The 20,405-nt window shown below is 36.6% G+C and overlaps 2 protein-coding genes across 2 annotated transcripts; both read right to left on the bottom strand.

Annotated features, from left to right (window-relative positions):
• Positions 1 to 988: 988 nt before the first annotated feature.
• sart1 (spliceosome associated factor 1, recruiter of U4/U6.U5 tri-snRNP) lies at positions 989 to 9,495 on the bottom strand. The gene is made up of 20 exons (XM_042710947.1): positions 9,192 to 9,495; positions 8,743 to 8,797; positions 8,582 to 8,637; positions 8,059 to 8,185; positions 6,386 to 6,491; positions 6,149 to 6,226; positions 5,253 to 5,352; positions 5,003 to 5,145; positions 4,645 to 4,851; positions 4,445 to 4,557; positions 4,221 to 4,366; positions 3,952 to 4,076; positions 2,554 to 2,718; positions 2,293 to 2,403; positions 2,117 to 2,204; positions 1,937 to 2,027; positions 1,711 to 1,846; positions 1,519 to 1,608; positions 1,299 to 1,420; positions 989 to 1,211 (listed from the first exon to the last, which is right to left on the bottom strand). Exons 1-20 carry the CDS (start codon positions 9,445 to 9,447, stop codon positions 1,193 to 1,195), a joined length of 2,334 nt encoding a protein of 777 aa, XP_042566881.1. The 5' UTR covers positions 9,448 to 9,495; the 3' UTR covers positions 989 to 1,192.
• A 1,504-nt stretch (positions 9,496 to 10,999) lies between these two features.
• On the bottom strand, positions 11,000 to 14,221 carry LOC109056641 (N-acetyllactosaminide beta-1,3-N-acetylglucosaminyltransferase 2). The gene is made up of 2 exons (XM_019073833.2): positions 13,554 to 14,221; positions 11,000 to 12,854 (listed from the first exon to the last, which is right to left on the bottom strand). The coding sequence occupies exon 2, from the start codon at positions 12,849 to 12,851 to the stop codon at positions 11,526 to 11,528; it is 1,326 nt and encodes a 441-aa protein (XP_018929378.2). The 5' UTR covers positions 12,852 to 12,854; positions 13,554 to 14,221; the 3' UTR covers positions 11,000 to 11,525.
• Between the last annotated feature and the right edge of the window lie 6,184 nt (positions 14,222 to 20,405).

Genomic DNA, 20,405 nt, shown 5'->3' with positions numbered 1-20,405 from the left:
CCAATTTCGACGATCTATAGTCATAATTATTCTATGAGAACATGGATGTTCATAGCACAACTGTAACGATAATGATATAGAGAAACAATATCATTGGAATCACTTTCAGAACTTTTTTTTTTTTTAGAGCTGATAAACAATAAAAAATCAAAAGTCAGTAAAAAGCGTGAGCGTTTAAAGTAGCTGAGAACAAGACTGCACACACACTTACAATAAATAGAGCATTAGTGTCTACTGGTGTGATTACAATAAATAGAGCATTAGTGTCTACTGGTGTGAATGCTTATATTATAGTTGCATTTGCTCACATGGATGTGCTGTATTTCCACATATTCTAGAAACGTTGATGAATTAAGGATAGTTTGCACTCTCACAAATGTGTCTAAATTCACTATTTTTAATGTCTTTATTATGTTATGTGCATTTTTTTATAATAATATGACTGTCAGAGTGTGTTTGGCACTCTTTGTTGTTCCCTTCACAGATTGTTTCCATTTTATTAAATTGTATATTAATATACCTACTAATAGTGCATTGTAGTTTTAGACTTATTTAATAAAGTTTTGCACATTAAGAAATTAATTTTGTTCATCTGAATGGTGTGCACTCACATGCGATTAAGACTTTATTCGTAGTTTTCCATAAAAAGTGTTTTAATTATACATGGTGCACTTCACATCCCCTCAAATGTGTTTTGCCATGTTGAAATAACCGCTGTCTAAAACTCACTAGTATCAGAGTAAATTGTGTAAAACTCAGAAGAGATTCTGATCAATGTTAGATGGCAATGCAGCATGTAAAACCATAGTGATACTGGAACTTAAGTGAAAATCAGTAGAGCAAACGACAGCTAAAGAACTCCTGAATGTACCTAATGTCTAATACATCTTTTAAGCATATTCCTATTGTCTTGTGTAATCAGTACTAACATCTAGAAAACAAACACAAATGCTTGTAATAATACATAAATCAATAACATCAGACCAGCTTCATCGCAACAGTTTTTAATGAGAAAAAAAACACACACAAAGAATAAAGTGTTCTACAGAAGATTCTATGAATCAAGAAATAAAATCAAGGGGTGTGAATTTACACACAAAATAATAACGGTTGCGCTTGTTCATTCTTAAAAGATGGCTAAAATGTGTAGATTTTGTGTGAAAGGCCAGTTGTTTGGTTCCAGTATCCAGATTTATTTTGTAATGGTATTCCTGCGAAAAGAAGATAAGAAAGCAATTAACAAAGAGAATGTAGATCGAGCATAATAGCTGAAATGGAAATCATGAATAAATCCTTACGCATTCATGCTCTTCCCACTGCCACTCAGCACAATGTAAGGAGTTTTCTGGGACTTCTGCTTTTCCTGCAGAAGAGCAACGGTGCCCAGAGGAGTGTCACTGCTGCTCATCTTCTTCAGCAGCTGCAGGAAAACAAACAACGATTAAGACTTTATGATTTTAATGTGCCAGTTAATAGTGCTTCATGTTAAATATGCTTGGAAATAAAAAAAAACCATACCGCTTCTTCCTCAAGCTTTTTCATCCTCCGCTCAGTCTTCATCTTGCCAGAGCCCTTCCCATGGAAACGATGGGACAGCTGTCTGAAAGCCTGGAGGACGACAAATGAGGCTGAGCACTCATATACACATTTTAGGAGGAAGTAGTGATTTATTTAATGATGTGACTGGTTGAGAACCACATGCGCACGGACCTCTTTAGGGGTGAGCTTGCGACCAGACTCATCAACGTACTCGATCTTGATATCTGGCTTGTAGTTATCCTTTTCTTTGAAATCCTGAGTGAAGCCTCTGTATTCCTCCCTCCTGCTGTACTTGTCATCAATATTCCTGGGGTGGAAAGAAAAGGAAATGGGAACATCTTAGATTAAAAAAAAATAGGAAACAACCACTGGAGAAAGTTTTGCTACAGCTACTTACATCTTGTCTTCGATGGCGTAGTTATCGTTTGGCAGAGCTCCTTTTGGGGCTTTTACACGAGCCACCTTCAGCATCTGTGTGTCCAGCAGTCCTGAAAGAGTTAAGTTAATGTTTTTTTTATAAATTAGATATTATTGCTTATTCTATTCAGTTCAAAATCAGATTTGGTTGATGTCTCACCTTTGTTTTTGCACAGAAGTAGAGCGGCAGCGAGACCAGAGTTCACAATGGGCTCTTCATCCAGAATAGTAGTGGAGGCCGTTGAGAACTATAACAGAAAAACAGAAAAATCATGTTGACGTGACGGTTTCACAGTCCAGCTGAACTGCTGTCAGTGAGGAGAGCAGAAGACTCACATCTGCCTGGGTTTTCTCTTCATCCAGGTTGACGGTGCTCCAGCCCACGTTGTCATCCATATCAGAGTCTGAGTGTCCGCCTCCTTCTTTCTCATCATCCTTTTCAAAATCCTGTATGACCCAAACAAAACAGACACATTTAATATCCGCAAGTGAAACTATATATCTCGAGTGTAGTGCAGCAGCGAGACCTCAGTTCATCCAGAATAGTAGAGGAGGTCGTTGAGAACTATAACAGAATAGGGTTGGGATGCTGCATACCATAATATCTTCTTGGTCCTCTCGGTTTCCTGACAGTCCGTAGGTGGGGATGTCTCCAAGAGTGCGGCAAAATTCAGAGGTTGCATTAAAGACAATGTTGTTCTTTTTGTCTGGGTCGTTGTCATCATCTTCTGTCTTCACCAACTGATTAATGTGCTCAGCCACCTGAAAAACACCAATGCAAGGAAAGATACAAAAGAAACAGGTGAATAAACATTACTATTTGTAATTTAATAAAAATAAGTATTATTGAACATAGGATTAAAACATATTTAAAAAAAACCTTTTAAATATTTAAAGTAGCATTTGTTACATTTAACTTATTCCTATTTTACTTAATTTCCTACATTTCAAGGTCATTGCTTAGTCCTATTTGAACTCATCCTAACAGGAGTAGAAGAGCAGTTTTTTAAGCATATTTTATAAATGGACTGTATTCTTTTAGAAGCCATTTTACATGGCAGTCTATGGGACAGTCACAGGCCTCCTGGATTTCATCCAAAATATCTTAAATTGTGTTCCGAAGACGAATGTAGCTTTTACGGGTTTGGAACGACATGGGGGTAAAGTGATTAATGACAAAATTTTCATTTTGAGGTGGAGTATCCCTTTAAGCTAACTGAGACTTGTTATAGCGTTTGCATATCTTTGCTCTCTTGTTGATTTTGATTGCTTCCATTGTCTTCATTTGTAAGTCACTTTGGATAAAAGCGTCTGCTAAATGACTAAATGTAAAGGTATATGTACCTATGTGAAGGTATTAGTGTCAATTTTTCCAAATTGAGATTTTTACATCATCCGAAAGCTGAATAATTATGCTTTCCATTGATGTATGGTTTGTTATGATAGGACAATATTTAAAAAGCTGGAATTTGAGGGTACAAAAAAATTAATAATGAGAAAATTGCCTTTAAAGTTGTCCAAATGAAGTTCTTAGCAATGCATTTTACTAATTAAAAATTATGTTTTGATATATTTACGTTAGGAAATTTACATGGAACCTTATTCTTACTTAATATCCTAATGATTTTTTGCATAAAAGAGAAATCTATAATTTTGACCCATACAATGTATTTTTGGCTATTGCTACAAATATATCCCATCGACTTAAGACTGGTTTTGTGGTCCAGGGTCACAAAGTGTGTGTGTGTATGTATGTATGTATGTATAATACACACACACACACACAATATACAGTAATTCTGTAAGACTTTTTAATTCAACTCAATACATTTACAAAGCATACATTCATAGAGCAGAATATTTCAACTCAATACATTTCACACAATGTTGATGGCTAGAGGGTATATAATATATCATAGAGCAGAATATATATATATATATATATATATATATATATATTTCTGAAGAAGCACTTCAGGAATTGAAAGTCCTGACCTTTTCTCCTGAGTCTTTGAGCATCTGTTTTTGTCTGAGTTTCCTCTGTTTCTCAAGCTGTTTCTGGAGCTCCTGCTCAGCTTCATCCTCTTCCAATGCAGTAGGCTCTGGAGGGGTGAAGTCCTCTGAGATAGACAAGGAGAAAGAGTGTGGGTGCAGAGAATAGTGATGCAATTCATTTGAATTTCAAAGGAAGAGCAGATGCCATTAGAAAAATAAATAAATAAAAAACAGGTCTTAACTTCAGACATGAAACAGTTCTCTCTTACCGTCATCACTAATCTCCATGTCGGCCATTCTAATGTCATCTGACTGCTGGAGGACATCACTGGCCTTGCTGCTGGTTTCCTTAGCAACATCTCCATGCTCCGCCCGCTCCTCCTCATCTGCTTGCTTTCTACCTCGACCTCGAGACCTGAGTGCCAGAACAGGTTTTGGGTTGAAGTAACTGCTGTTGCTGGAGTATTCAACAGCAAATGTGTGAAGGCTTTACCTGGAGCCGAAATCTGTGCTTCGAATTTCATCCACCAAGAGGTCATGAGCCTTGAGTATTTTCTCCTTCTTCCTGATTTTCCTGACTTTGCATTTGGTCTTCTTAAAGCCCACCTAGTGTCCCGCATGTTAAAAAAATTTACGTTAGTCAAGAATGAAATCAAATTCGAAACCCAGTGCACTTAAACAGATTGTTCTCACCATCTCATGTGGCGTGTAGTATTCGTTGGCGAGGGTGAGAGCAGGCATGTCCAGAGACTGGGCCTGACTGCGCAGGTTCTCTCTGATGGCCTGCAGCTCCCGCTCTCTCTCACCCCCCACAAAACCTCCAGCACTGAGCCTGAAACTCTTCTTCTTCTCCCCCTCGATCTCCTCATCGTACTTTGACAGCACAGACTTTGGCTTGAACTGGAAAGAATTCAAAGAATGTATGCAAGGTGTATGAAGGTATAGAAGAGCGGTATTTTTAATTGGTTTTTTTAATTTGTTAGTGGTGTTTTTGGGTGTTTGAGGTTTAAATGTTTGGCTTGAACTGGTGGAATTACAGATGCAGTCTTACAACGACCATGTCATCCACACTCTCGTCTTCTTCATAAGGTTTATAATCTGGCTTCTTCTTCTTTAGCTCCACGTTTTTCTCTGCTTTCTCTTTGTCCACCAGACCCACATTCACCAGCACGTCCTCCTCCTCCTCCAGAACGCCTGTGAAAATCACCCACACAGGGAAACTTTGAGCACGCCCACGAGAGTGTGTGTAGGTGGTGTCAACAGTACATTTATCCACATTCAGCGTGATCATGTTAGCTCACCTTTGTCTTCTATAGTCAAGATAACTGTTTCCCCCTCTCTGAAAGACTCCATCTTGTGTTGGACCTTGAGCCCTTTGAGATCACCTGAGCTATATGCGTCCTGGTCAGTAAAAACAGATCAATCAAATAAACATATACACAGACATGCAGTCCTATGATAATAGGTAATACATTACCAAGAAACACATACATCTAAAAAACAATTGACATAATGAAAGCTATTTTCTCTCACTATTTTTAATCAGTTTTTCTGAAGAAAAATGTTAATTTAGTAACATGATTATGTGAGTTTTTTTATTTAGTTTTTTTTAGTATTTTTTTATTGTTTTTTTAAAAATTATTTAAAAAGGGAGAAATAGAAAAACAGTCTATGAAAAAAACGGATTTTGTGTATTTGGTTAACAACTTAAAAAAAAAAAAAGCTAAAACAGCTTAAACCTGAGATATTTCTTATTTTAGTAAGTCTCATTTTAAAATTGTGTTTTTAATGGGTTTTTAAAAGTCATGTACATTAATAAAATCTTAAGTCAAGGAAATTTTTATAATGCATACAATTTTGTAGTTATGCCAACCTCTAAAATATATTATTGGTTAGAAATTGCTAATTTTGAGTAAAACATTTATTCATTTATTAAAATGTATGGAACTTAAATTTAATTATCTATAACTATTTGTTATTATGTAGAATTTTTAGATATTTTTAGTTATTTTATTATTTTTTTTTTTTTATTTATTGTAACTTTGTTGTTCTTTGTGTAAATTATATGTATATGAGTAATTTGTAACTTTGGCATTACAGCAGAATTAATATTTTTGTTTTGGAGTGAATATTGTCTTGGGGTGGGGGGAGTATTATGACTGGGGAACAGCAAGAAAGCATCAGTAAGTTCACACACCCTTCTTTCCTGTGCAAACTCCTGCTCGACCAGATTGCTCACACCAAACTCTTCATCCATCTCCTCTAGGAGCTTGGCCTGTTGAGAAAGGAATTACACAGAAAACAAAATAAAAAGACTAATAGATGCCGAAAGGAATTGCACAGAAAACAAAATAAAAAGACTAATAGATGCCAAGCCAAACATAAAGCTAGTCATTTGGTTGTCTCTACAACAGTCTATCCTCTTTATCCTCACCCTCTTCTCTGCCATCTCCTTCTCTTTGGCTAGTTTGCGACTCCTCTCCACCCAGGCAGCTGTGTCGTCCAGCCATGGTTCTTCATCTCCAAGCACCTTCACCTTCCTGAAAACACAAATAAGGTATGTAGGTGACATTAATAAGATTTTGTTTGACTAACATATAATTACAATAGTAGACGTTTTGTTTTGTGATCTTTTGCAGAAGGCAAAAACTGCCTACCCCAGTTTCTGATTACAAAAGATGTATTTATGTTTGTAGACGTTTTGTTTTTTTATTTTTATCTTATGCGTTTTGTTTTGTGTTCTTTTGCAGGTTTCTGATTGTGCATACGCTTGTTTTTGATTGAGGAGAGTTTTGTTTTTGAGAGCAGCCAACATATAATTAATTTAGAAAAATTAGCTCTTAAAAAAATGTTAACGATTGCAAGGATCCATACAAAAATATTTTCCCACACATACAGATTTTTTTTATCTCTTATTATCCAAAATTGCTGCATTTATTTGATCAAATACTCTAAAATATAGTACAATAAAGCAGGAATTTAGTAAACAACCGTACACATGCTTATTTAATAAATGTTTCATTTCCTATTGAGGTTTGTATGTATGCTTTATTTCTTAAGATGAACTGTTTTATTCCAAGGCATTGTTATGGCCAAAGCCTTAACTATGCAACGATTTGATTTCAGAAACAGTATTCTAGATATATCTGATTTTGATTTTAAACCTGTAGGAAACCTCCTTATTAATCTCAAAGTTAAAAAGAAGTGTAAAGTCAATTTTTTTCCACTGTGCTTTAATATTAAATCATTTAACCTTTTCAAGTGAAAATGATTTTGAAAGACAGTAATTTGTTGAGTCTACTGTAAAGTTAACAGCTGCCCACTGTAAATGTTTTAAAATAACTGTCACAATTGAAATTTACCCTTGCTGATGTAATCAGTTACATTTTTTTATAAAGTACAGGTGAAAAGTTACACTACGTATTACTATTTTTAATGTTTTTGAACTACATTTTCTATAGAGCTAACTTATAATCTGTAATCTATTTGATCAAAAATAGTATACATTTTAAACCCTTTATATTGTGTATATTGTAATTATTTTTTTTTTTTTTTATTTTTTTGTTATTTTCATATCCATGTTTATTTTTACATAATTGTTTTTTGTTATTTTATTATTTTTTATCCTACTGTAAGAAATCTTTCTATATCGTCCTATGTGAGTAATTTTGTTTTTAGGGGATTTGTATATAATATTGTTTGGATTGTGTTTGAATTTCATAATGTGGTTTTTGTGACTGATATGAGTAACTCTTCATCCATTTCCTCTAGGAGCTTACTGTTGAGAAAAAAAGTACACAGAAAAAAAAAAAAAAAGAAGCTGCTGTTTTTAAAATATGGCCTGTTGAGAAAGGAATTACACAGAAAACAAAATAAAAAGACTGCTAAAGGCCAAGCGAAACATAAAGCCAGTCATTTAGTTGTTCCTCTCCACCCAGGCAGCCGTGTCGTCCAGCCATGGTTCCTCATCTCCAAGTGCCTTCACCTTCCTAAAAGAAGGCAGACAGGCTGATATTAGTAAGATTTAGTGTTTGGTTCAGTTTGACTAACATGGAACTGTAATAGTAGAAGTTCTGTTATCTTTTGCAGGTGGCTAAAACGTCCTACCCCAGTTTCTTATTGAGCAGACGCTTCTCTTTGAGAGCAGCCAGTTTCTCTCTCATCTCAGCTTGTTGTTTGATGTGGACAGGATTGATGGCCTCGGCCAGGAGGGGCTCCTCCTTAGTTCCAGCCTCTGAAATATCATTGGACAGGATTGATGGTCTCGGCCAGGAGGGGCTCCTCCTTTGTTTTTTTTAAGCAATTAAACATGTACAATAACAATCAAATCTTTGCGGTCAGTATGATCATTTTAATGTCTTTGAAAGACGTCTCTTGTGCTTATAAGGCTGCATTTATTTGATCAAAAACACATTAAAAACAGTGGAATATTATTGCAGTTTCAAATAATTGCTTTAAATTTTTATATATTTTAAAATGTAATTTATTCTTATGACACAAAACTGAATTTTCAGCAGCCATTACTCCAGTCTTCAGTGGCACGTGATCCTTCAGAAGTACTGAAGAAAACTTTTGAACGGTAGTGTTATGTATTATATATTGTTTTTTATTTTTTTTTATGAATTCTTACTTTTGTTTGTTTGTTTGTGATTATGGGGTTTCAAACCTAGCTTGGCCCTCAGTTTACTGCAAAAAATAAAAATAAAATAACGTTTAGTGTATATATGTTTATTTTTAAATGTATTGCATTTGCATTTTGGTTAAAAAAAATTATTTTTTTATGTATCATACTTGGTCTCCTCAATGCTGAGTGAAGCATCACCACTGGCAGATTTGGGACCTGGCTCTGCAAAACAGGATATTGACAAACATGAGCACCATCCAACTCAAAGTCTTCTATCAAAGCCATAGAGATTCCTTCCAGTGGGACAATGAGATGTATGGCTACCCTGGTGAACATTAGTCAGAAATGAGAATAAGATAAAGGCTGTGTCTCAAACCTCAATCAGCTGCCTACCTAGACGGTTTAAGTCATGCTGTCTAGATATGCAGGTTTTGGATTATTTGATTAATTTGCTGCAGTATTAGTTTTTTTTGTTTTAAAGTATCGTATGTAGATTGATTGGTTGTATTTCATTGAGGTTTTTTAAAATTTTTTAATATTTTTTCAACTTTTTAAGTATATGTTGATAACAGTGGCGCAGAACAGTGAGTTCTAGTTTGTGGACAGGATGACTGACCGCTGTTGTCCTCGAAAGCGAGATCAGGCTTCTCCTTTTTGACTCGCGGCTCCGCATTGCTCCTCTCTGCTTTACCGCTCCTGTCCTTCTCTGCTCCCCGGCTGCCCCTCTCTCTGGAGCGGGATCTCTTTCTCTTCTCTCGCTCGCGGTCCTTCTCCTTGTCTCGATCCTTGTGACGGTGTTTCTTGTGCTCACGGTGCCGGTCCTCTGGATCCCGGTCTTTCTCCTTCTCTTTGTGTTTCTTTGATGAACCCATATCGGGTCTGTTTGCGGTCTAAATGTGCTATATGTGTCTTAGTGCTACCTGACTTATATTTGTTTTATTGTTATATGGAGAACCGGTAAATATTTACGTAATATCAACAGTACAAGTCTGTTTGCGGTCTAAATGTGCTATATGTGTCTTAGTGCGTTATTATGACATTATTTTGTATTTATTTGATCAGAAAAAAAATTTAAATACTAAACAATCACAACTATCACTGCTGCAACAAGACAACCGTATGATCATTCCAGTGCTGCACTGATAACTTCCGGGTTAAATGGAGTTGCAGCGCCACCTACTAATTTGGAGGTCGTTAATCTCTATGCAGTTTTGATAAAACTCATTTATAATGTATAACAATGCTGTCAAGAAGCGTTTTTTTGTAACACTATGTTGTAATAAATGTTGTAATAAATAACTGGCTTTTATATTCCATGATGTTAAATGTTTTGGTTTGCAAAATTAATAACTGGCGTTTATATTGTCATTGTAAAATATTATAAATATTAGATGCACGAACGTGAAGAGAGAAACATTTACAGTTCAGTTTAGACATTTTTGTATAGCACTTTTCTCTTCACAATTATTATTCTTAAATCGCAATAAATAACTCTACAGAAAATAGTACCTCACACTCCTAGTGAGCAAGTTGAAGTGAGAAGAAACTCCATAGAAAGATACAAAACAAAAATACAGCCCTTTTCTAAAATCTACATATGTTCCAAAGGAGATATGAAAACTAAAAAACTTGTTACCATTTTTTTTTTTTTTAACATTTGTTTTACAAGGTTGCTAAGGGCTGCACCATAATTCCGAGGCTATGCAGAGTAGGCCTAGTACAATTAAACTTGAAATTCAAACAAATGATATAAACACTGTAAGTGTAGTAATTATTATATATTAAGATATAAACAACCTTATAATTGTTTGCTTTGGAGAAATTAAAAACACCAGCAGTTGAAGTAATATTGATTAACAGATTTAATTGCAAAATCTGACTGTACATAACATAATTAAGAAAATACAAGCTTCATTTGGCATGAATATTACTAACATAAATTTTGAACATAAACAGTGAAATAAGTGAAAATATAAGTGAAACTATTCCCATTATTAATATTGAACACACTAACAAGAGATGCAAATGAAAATATAAAAATAAGTGAAACAAACGTAAAGCTCTGAGTTCATAAAATGGATGAAACAGATGAATGAACATCTAAATAATAAGTCATGTAAATCAACTGTATGATAAATGATTAAATAAATCATCCATTGTTCATTATTGTCATTCATTATTTCCCATTACAATGTTTTGTTGTTGTAATTCAGATTATGCCACTAACAACACCAGGCTATAATTAGACCCACAAGGCCTAAACCAGATGACAGTGTCTGTGGGGTTTTCAGGCATCCAGATCATTTTCCTGAGAAGCACATTACAAGAAGTTCTTTTTAATCTTGATATATTGTTTAATGCTGTTTTCTTGTATGGTTTTTTTTCAATAAGTTTTTAAAATTAGACATATTTTTAAGCGAACAGAGCAGAAAACGCATAAAAATAACAGTCCAAGTTCTACAAACTCTCTGAAACGCTTCAGATAGAATAGTAAAGCTCTTGTTTTTGAACCAGTAGCATAGATTTTTTTAATACAATGCTGAATTATGTTGATGAACATTTTTTGATTCACTCCATTAATGACATGACTCCTGGTGTTTGGGCTACAAACTTCTAAATCCTTTAAAATAATAACAACAACATGAGACTCTACAATTGTCCTCTAGATATTCTTTCACATGCTTATTCCCATAGAACAAGAACCATTCTACCGAGAACCCCATCTTACGAGGTCAGCCATGTTGTATGCTAATTGTAGCTGGTCTACTGTCTTGCCATTCCAATTTGATCTCACAGCTCTGAGCACAGCCCAACATCACAGAAAATTAGGGCCTTGTATGCAAATAAACATGACCAACTGGCATGAAAATACCTTGTGGTGAATATGAAAATAACTTTGAAGTCCCCGTGGCATCATTTACCTTCATTTGAATTCATGAACAAGTGTACACTAGCATTCCTGAGGAGGAACCTGTAGCTCCTTCCACAGGGTTAACATTTCTTTCGGGGTGCGTTTATGGACTAGGAGAACATTATGATATGCACACGACTTCTCCCGCAGGTCTTCTGGAAGGTCAAAGGTAAGGAAACCGGGATGATGAGTGGGGGACACCCCGAGCCTGTGAAGGCACATTCCTAAGTAAACATCGTCAATAGGAAACAAGCTGACCCAATGAGAGACCTCCCGCAGACGTAAAGCCAAAGCACCAGTGTAAACCACCCCTCCACCTCCTGCGTAGGCCGGATATGTTCCTTTATAGAAGCTTTCGGGTATGTAATATTTAGTATCAGGTTGCCGATTGGGCCAGGCATTGGCAATAACGTCCCCCACAACAAAATTGTCCCGTTCTTTTGTTTTATTTCCATGCGTCTTTTGTACTTCAGCATGGTTTAAGTAGTCCAGTAGAGCCTTAGTCCTAACAAACACATCATCATCTCCCTTGAAAATGAAGTGGACATGAGAACAGTGCTTTGAAAGCCAGTTCCAGAAAAGGACATCCTTCAGGGTGAGGTTGAAGAAAGTGTCTTTGAAGTCCCACAGGAGGATGTCACTATGGGTGCTGCTCTCCAGCTTCAATAAGGCGCTTAGGTCTGGATGAGGCCCTGTCTCTGTGTCCTGCCTCGCAAGCAAGAAGACAGTGCGTACTAACCATCTTCTTCCTCCACTGTCCCCTTGGATCCAGCCGCTCCTTCCCCATGTCTCTCGGATGGCCTGCCTGTTCTCGAAGTTCCCGACTTGCGATTTGATTGCCATCAGAAGGAACGGTGTTGTAGACTCCTGCCCAGCACACAGGTTGGGTTGGTCCACAAGGATAGCATAATGCCTGCAGTGCATGGACAGGACAAAATCTTTCATTTGATCAGGAAGGGTGTTAAAGTCATGCAGGTGAGACGCCCAAGCCGCGTCTTGTTTACAGGCACCAGTTTTACCCGTGTCTTGCAGATGTATTGCATCAAGGCTTGGATCTTTGGACCTTGTGCCATTACCTCTCAATATGGGGTTGTGCTCTCTATCCCAAATGTGTTGAAGGCGGTTCCACAGTGCCCCGTCCTCTAGTCTGAGGTTCCAGAAGGGCCGAACTGGATGGGATGCAAGAGGTCCCGAGTTTGCAGAGGCTCCGGTGGCAATGAAATGGAGGGGCAGCTGTGGTAGAGGAGGGGAGTAGGAGATGGCTACAAAAATGGACACCATGATGTACACCAACAAGTGACTTACGATCACACAAGGCAAGAGACACAGACATAGGAGCTTTCCATTGCATCTGGAGCGTGCCATGGACTGGAAGAGAATGAAAGACATTGAGAGGAACAATATATTATGAAGCTGTGTAAATGGATGTTTGATACATTCCATCAAATTTCTGTGAATTACAGATGAGTTCAGTGAGTGGTCAGAAATCTCAGAAAGCCAAGCTGTTTTTTTTCCGAGGGAAATACTAGGGCTTCTGCCACTAGAAGGAAGTCTCTGAAGAATTCCGTCTCCATGGTTTTGCCTCGTGAGACTTGTTATGTGCAACTGACTGGGCAACGTCCACAGCATCTTACCACCCATGATATTTACATCATGTACTTTAAGACCACATTTACTCTTCACATGGAAGTGCCTTGTTTACAGCACTGATCATTTATTTTCCCTCGAGCAACCAAATCACACTAATCTGGGATGGAAAAAATATTAGCTCATTTTTGTTTTCCCCAACAGGAAAAATATTTCTAGAGAGAAAACGGTTTCCTGCAACATTTCAGGATTTCATAGTATTTCATAATTTTTTTTCAAACAGTGCCTGATAAATGTATTTAATAATTAAATGCACAAATAATAAGAAAAAATTAACTACATTTTAAAAATGCCAAATATCTAAAAACATCTTCAGCTTTTTAGATGAATTGACATAAAACACACTCTGAAATATCTTACTTACTAATAATATATCTTAGAAATTTGTCTGTAATACCGTAGAGAAATCATTCACAATACCTTAAAACGAGATGTTCAGTTGCTCTGATGGTTTTTGCGAAGCCTGACACTTATCTAGAATTTTCTCCCCACGCAGTCCCCATTCTTTCTTCACAAGTCCCCAGAGGTCCCCAGTGTTTTTTCATGCTGATTTTGGTGTTTTCCAAGAATGAGCAAATATTAAATTGACCTTTTCTTGTACAAACATTATGTCCTGGTTCTGTCAGTAAATTGTTGAAATTAAACCATAAAGCAGGGTTGCCTCTCAACCTCTTCACAGGTGCAGGTACTAAATAAGAACATTTGCATGCCACAGGTGATTTGAGGAGGCACATAAACCACACCTACCTATATTATATGTAAAGCTTTTTGCATAATCCTTGTTTTATACCCACAGGTCTTCTGATATTTGTATACAGTGCAGATTGACATATTATGTCAATTTCAACAGCACTATACTGAGCTCACAAAGTGTTCATTTGTTTGTCAGTAATGCTTCCCTTACATCTAAAGAATAAGTGTTGCTGGGCAACATTTGATGACTCCAGAGAGAGTTAGATGAAACGTGCCTCAAAACACAGAGAATGAATGCTTCTATAAAAAGTTATCAGTAGATAACAATGATTAAGCTATTTCTGCAATGCAAAGAACATGTAATTATGTAAAATATATAATTACTCAAAACTTGATTAAAGAGGTCATATATAGTTGCTAAAAAAGAACATTATTTTGTTTATTTGGTGTAATGAAATGTGTTTATGCAGTTTAAGTTTCAAAAAACACATTATTTTCCATATAATGTACATTATTGTTTCTCCTCTATGCCCTGATTTTCTGAAACTCGTAGTTTTTTACAAAGCTCATCGTTCTGAAAAGCGAGGTGTGCTCTGAGTTGCCAGCTATCCAGTGCTTTGTGATTGGCCGAATGCCTCAAGCATGTGATGGAAATGTTACGCCCCTTAACATACTGTGATGCCGTGTCCCAGTGGACAAGACAAAACCAATAAAACCCATTAAAAATGAGGCATAATGACTTATACTGATCATAATGACTTATAGTGTCTTTTTATGCATTGCGTTGCATCGCGCCGCATAAAAATAAAACCATGTCTGCATTTGTGATCTGAGAAATGACAAACAACAAGCGCTACTCTACACTGCTCAAACTTGCATTTGAATCATCAGTGGTAAATTCTTTAAATATGAAAACATATTTACAGGCTGTGAGTAAGAACAGCCGGTATTGTAGGCTACTCTCCCAGGTTCAGGAAACAGTCCTCCGTAAAATGCATTGCACACACACAAATATATGGTTTGAACTGTTCTGGAACAGTGTTGTAGATACAACTTAACCACTGATTTCTAGTTGTGTCCACTTTTGGAAGACCAAACAAAGTAGTTTCACGTTCACAACAAAACACACAACGTCTCCACGACATGCGAAATACTACAGCAAGAATCAAAGTTACGCCTTCTTTCTTTGCATGAACATTTGGGCGGTGTTATGCAAATGTTCCCACACAGTGACATAGACATGTGGGGGCGTGTTAGAACGAGGTGTTTTAGGAGGGCGTGAACTTTTAAATGGAATATCTCTTTGGGTTTGAGTCTTTAGTCTTTGCAACTTTAGGGATCTTATCTATTCACGAACAGCTTGTAACACTCCAAAGAGAAAGAAAAACTTGAAATCGCATCATATGACCCCTTTCTGATATTTGTTGTTGGTCTTATTATCATCATGGCTGTGATTCGGAAATAACCACATGGTGAAGGGTAATCACAGTCATGCTGTTATTCAGAATAACACCACGAATGATGTGGTGGCACGGGTGTTTCTTGCTTCTGGGGCACAATTAAGCTTCCAATTAAAAAAGAGTTTCCATAGTTTGATACACCTTTTTTTTATACTGTTATGCAACTGGCCATTGCCTCATTCACAAGTTAATAAGCAATTGTAGACATATGCAAATCATCCTGTGGTCTTTTTATTTTCTGCCTGATTTGTATCATTACTATTTTGATATGTGAAATAACTGCAAATGATTCAGTAAAATGACTGTATGGCAAGAAACATACAACAGTGTTAGGGAAAGTTACTTTTAAAAGTAATGCATTACAATATTGTGTTACTCCCTAAAAAAAGTAATTAATAACTAATTGCATGACTTAGTTACTTTACTTATGCATTACCTTTTCCTATCTGGCCTGGGCTGCCCTTGTTTGTTTTTAATATAAAAATTTATATTTTTGGCCAATTTAAAAGCCCTTTCACACATAAGAAGTGAAATGAATACGCCCCAGGCTGGGTGTTTTTTTCCCTGTTTTTATTCATTCTGAGGAATAATGAATCTGTTTAGTCTAGAACTAGAACTAGAACTATTTAGTCTAAAACAACAGCATACCTTCATGTTTACACAGCGTATGTTAACACAATTTCTCTGCACTAAATTTCTCTCAACATGGGGACAGGAAAGCTGTCAATCAATAAATGACTGTACCTATGACAACTGGCATTTCTAATTGAAAAAGTAACTCAGATATTTTTATGTAATTTTAAAAATGAATGCATTACTTTAGTTTCTTGAAAAAAGTAATCTGATTAAGTAACACGTTACTTGTAATACCTAAAATCGGACATACGTGCATTCGGCTTTTGGCTGTTAGCAATGCAAGATTTTGCATGTTGTTGCATTTTGAAATGTGTTGTTACGCAATTCCAATATCCGCACTATTGGAATGCCATTCAGCCAATCAAATTCAAAAACTGCAGAAAGCCTTTATCCATTTCTAATTAGAATAAAGAACTTCCAGTAAATTCAAATGCACTTATCACATAACAGTCATGCCCTCGAGACCATGCAGGCAGCAGAATTGAGTCATCAAGTTTCACCAATATTACGGAGGGATTTTGGGGACATGGATCAGGAGCGTTGCCTTGTGCATTTTTATGCTGGCCTCTCACACGTGCACATGATTCCACACACACTCTAAAAGCCTTTGCCCCAGTTTCTCTACTCATCCCTCTCAGGCACTCTACCATTTTAGCTTTGTTCTATCATTCTGACTTAACTCTGAAGTGGCCTGGAAGTAAGCGGTCACAGGAGGAATCCTTCCTCCAACTTTTCTCACTGACACTGAGGAGATTAGACCTAACGGAAACCGAGACTGGAGAGAGCTGCACCTAGGTTTCTCTTTTATATGATAGGTGTCCTGTATTAGACCATTCTGACTATTGATCCAAGCCCTCAGGGAGCTAAATCACAGCGCAGTCGCACAACACAGCAGCTAACGTTATGTAACTGGTGGGCTGCCCTGCTAATTTGTCAATGGTAATCTGACAGCTCATTGACTATACTGTAACAACCAATAATTTCCAAACCAACATTCCTGGTTCTGAATGAACTGGTCCTGGTTTGGGTGGGCTTATGAGTGCTAGACTGTTCTAGATAGGCTACCAATATGCGTTTTGTATCACAGGCCATATGAAAACACTACACCATTGTCAATTTGTAAAAAAAAATTTATTTCAACAAATCATTTTAGCTTTGCGAGAACATCATATTGATGAACAATTCTATTACAAGCCCATTTTTTTTTTTAGAGGTACTTTATTCTCATAGTCATTACCGGCAAGGATCAGCCTAACACTTTTAATCGTTTTTTGCTTCACAACAGTATCATATTATATTAAAGTTTTGTTTTGGAAAGGGGATGGATGAAGATCATTTGTTTGTGATTGATAAACCAAAGTACGCACAAGTATATGGTCAAACCAACACAGGCTGCCGTGTCCGTCTTCTCTCTGAAGCAGCGTGGGCACTGAATTCTCACGGGGTAGAAAGGCTGAGTCAGTAGGAAGTGGAGAGAAGACTGCAAGGTCAGTTTGGAGTAGAACATGCATTCAAAGTACATCAAAAAGTACAACTCTTGAGGGATAGCTATAAACCTCTATCCAAAGAGTCACTGATAAAATTGCCATGATCAAACAAAACAAATCATGAAACATATGAAAATATAACATCTTCAATGAGCAATTTAGCAGTTTAGTGGGTAAGAAAATCAGCAGGTCAAGTGTAAAGTTACAGTAACAGAGTATGACAACAACATATTGCCTGGGGAACGAGATAAAACACTGATAACTGAGCAGTTCAAAAATGTTCTTTCCTGGAGGGCAATTCTTTTTTGTCAATATTAAGATGCCAACCTTCATTTCAGTATTTGGCACAAAAATTAGATAATAACAATAATAACAATAATAATAATAATAATAAAAAGAACAAGCATTACATACATGAATAAAGTCACAGAAAGAATCAATTCACAAATTTACAAACAAATTCTACACAAAACTTTACATTTAGTTCATTTCTATGTGCAAACCATATACTGTATATAAGATTATTCAACACAGGAAATACAGGTCATATATAGTATCCAGTTTCAGTGCTTTGCACACATTTTATAAACAAATTCAGCTTTCATACAATGAGATACTCAGGATGTGGACAGCCAACAGCGATTCACCAGGTCTGTGATGTCCAGCGCTATTCATTCAGTGTTGCCAGGTGTTTCTGGTAGGCCTACGCAATATTTTTTTCTACAGTGAAAGGTATGATTGAATGTGCAAAGAGGTCAATTTTCCCCCAATGTCTGGAAGAGCAAATCCAGGGTAAAGAAGGCATACAGCAGTGGCTCATGGCATTGACAGATGCAAGCTTACAGAGAAGCTTGAGCTGTGCCAATGGACATTTAACAGGCCTGAGGTTGGGTTTCTTGATCAAATGTTAGGAAATTTTTACCCACATTTCTCTTATGTCTCAACATGTAGAGCACACAGAAAACACAAAGACTGACTTCTCAGATCCACACACTTTGGTGCAACAAACAGATATATAACAGAGCAAAACAAAACTTCCAAGTGCTTCCATTTCTTTCCGTTGATAGGTGCTACATTGACTTGGAAGACGGTTATTGTACCAAAAGGCATCCCAGGCATTTATTTTCTCGTAAAACACACTTTACACATTTTCTCATGCAGTGCTACTTTGTGGGAATTGGCGGTTTTGATGATGTGGTTTTTGATGGATTGGTAGATGTTGGTTTGAAGGAAATTGTGGTTGAAAGGTTTTTTTTTAAAGTTTTAAAAATACATATTGTTAGTCTAAATGCTATTCAGCAGCGTCCATGTTTACCAGGGTTGTGTGGCATTCATAACAGAACTGAGAATGCCCTTTAAATTCCAATTCAATTCCTGAATTTGAATTGAGGTAGCAAAAAGGAGAATTGTGATTCTAATTTAAATTTAAGGAATTAGTATTGAAATTATTGTGTACGGTATTGTGTGGGATGTTTCATGGATTCTAGACACGAGGGCATGCAAGTGTGTGTTGAATTTCTTTGAATTCCTCATCATGTCATTTCAGTTCAATATGCTGTGGCATGTGGTCAATTCAAATCAAATTCAAACTCATGAACTAAAAGGAGGCCGATTCTTGAATTCCAAATTTTGCCCAATCCTGCTTTTTAAGATTAAGATTTGTCTGATTTCTCGGCACTCTGTCACCTCACTGAGACCTATTTATTAGTTGTTGCTTACCTAATCGTTTCCTCTGGGCATAATCAAACTACAGTGTGAGACAAAAACACTGTCGACAGAGAGAGACAGAAAGAAACAGTCAGCGTGTCACTGTATGACAAATACAAGCAGCAGCTGACACTAAAATAACACAGCAATGGCACTGAACTGGTCATCCATATAGCAGTCATCTTAGATAAATCAGACAGATGTTAAAACTTGGCGGCATTTCTAAGGTCTTGTACCTATAAGAAAACGCCTTCACATGTCTTTACTGTAGGGGGTTTTTGAACAGAAATGCAAAATAGCATACTTTGTCATGCGCTGCTGGGCAGAGCACATTAATGGAGACACAGCAGTGGTGTGTGAAGGCCCAATGGCTTAGTGAGGCAGATAAGAGCTCAGAGACAGCAGACAAACTCCTCGCTTGTCAAGACTGATGAGAGGCGGCTTCAAGGACCAAGGCTGAGAACTTGACAATATGCAGGAAGAAGAATGTTTCACAGTGAACTGAGTGAACCAAGTCTTTTTCACAGAATGTATTCCTATAATAATGCATAGTCTCTTAGAGGACATAGAGAAAGAAAAGGAAGGTAGGAAAATGAAGGAAGAATTTAAATGGAGGAAGGGAATCTGGTTTCCTTTATGGTACCTAATACAAAACCAGATTGTTTGCCTACAGTCCTGAGAGCACTAAATCTGATCATGGTCAAATTAGGCAGGCTGTTTAAAAATAGGGCAGGCATTAAAGCTGATAAGGGTGTTCGTTTTTCTTATGCAATGAACTAAATATGACAGAAAAGCAAATGATGGAAAACACTTCATGTTTTAGCTACACCTGCACACTATCACCTTGGAACTTTCATGCTGATTTTGCATAAACTATAAATATCTACTTGTCACCTTTGTGTGCAATTTTGAATCGCAAATTCAACTCATATTAAAGAGTGTGATTCATGTTGATGATTTGGCCCAATCTGCTCCAGACACAGTAATTTCGCACAGCAATAAACAGTGTACATATTCCTTATTAAAGATGTAAAATTCAATTCCACAAGATATTTCTCCTCAATATCATCACCATCTGCAGCACAAAAACAAACACAGAAAACAAAACATACAGAAAGCACTTTTTTTTTCATTTTAAGCCATTGAACTGCCTGCCCAAAGTAAAATAAATAGCGAGTTGAATAAAAAATATAGAAAATAAGATAGCTATTTTAAAGTATATATTTTACATTTTTTATTTTAGATTTTTACTTTTAGTTGTTTTTTTCTTTATACAGTTTTTTATATGT

The sequence above is a fragment of the Cyprinus carpio genome, chromosome A21 (assembly GCF_018340385.1).
Source record: "Cyprinus carpio isolate SPL01 chromosome A21, ASM1834038v1, whole genome shotgun sequence".
Taxonomy (NCBI): Eukaryota; Metazoa; Chordata; class Actinopteri; order Cypriniformes; family Cyprinidae; genus Cyprinus; species Cyprinus carpio.
Note: the sequence above shows the minus strand (reverse complement) of the source record. Positions and strands in the feature narration are given on the sequence as shown.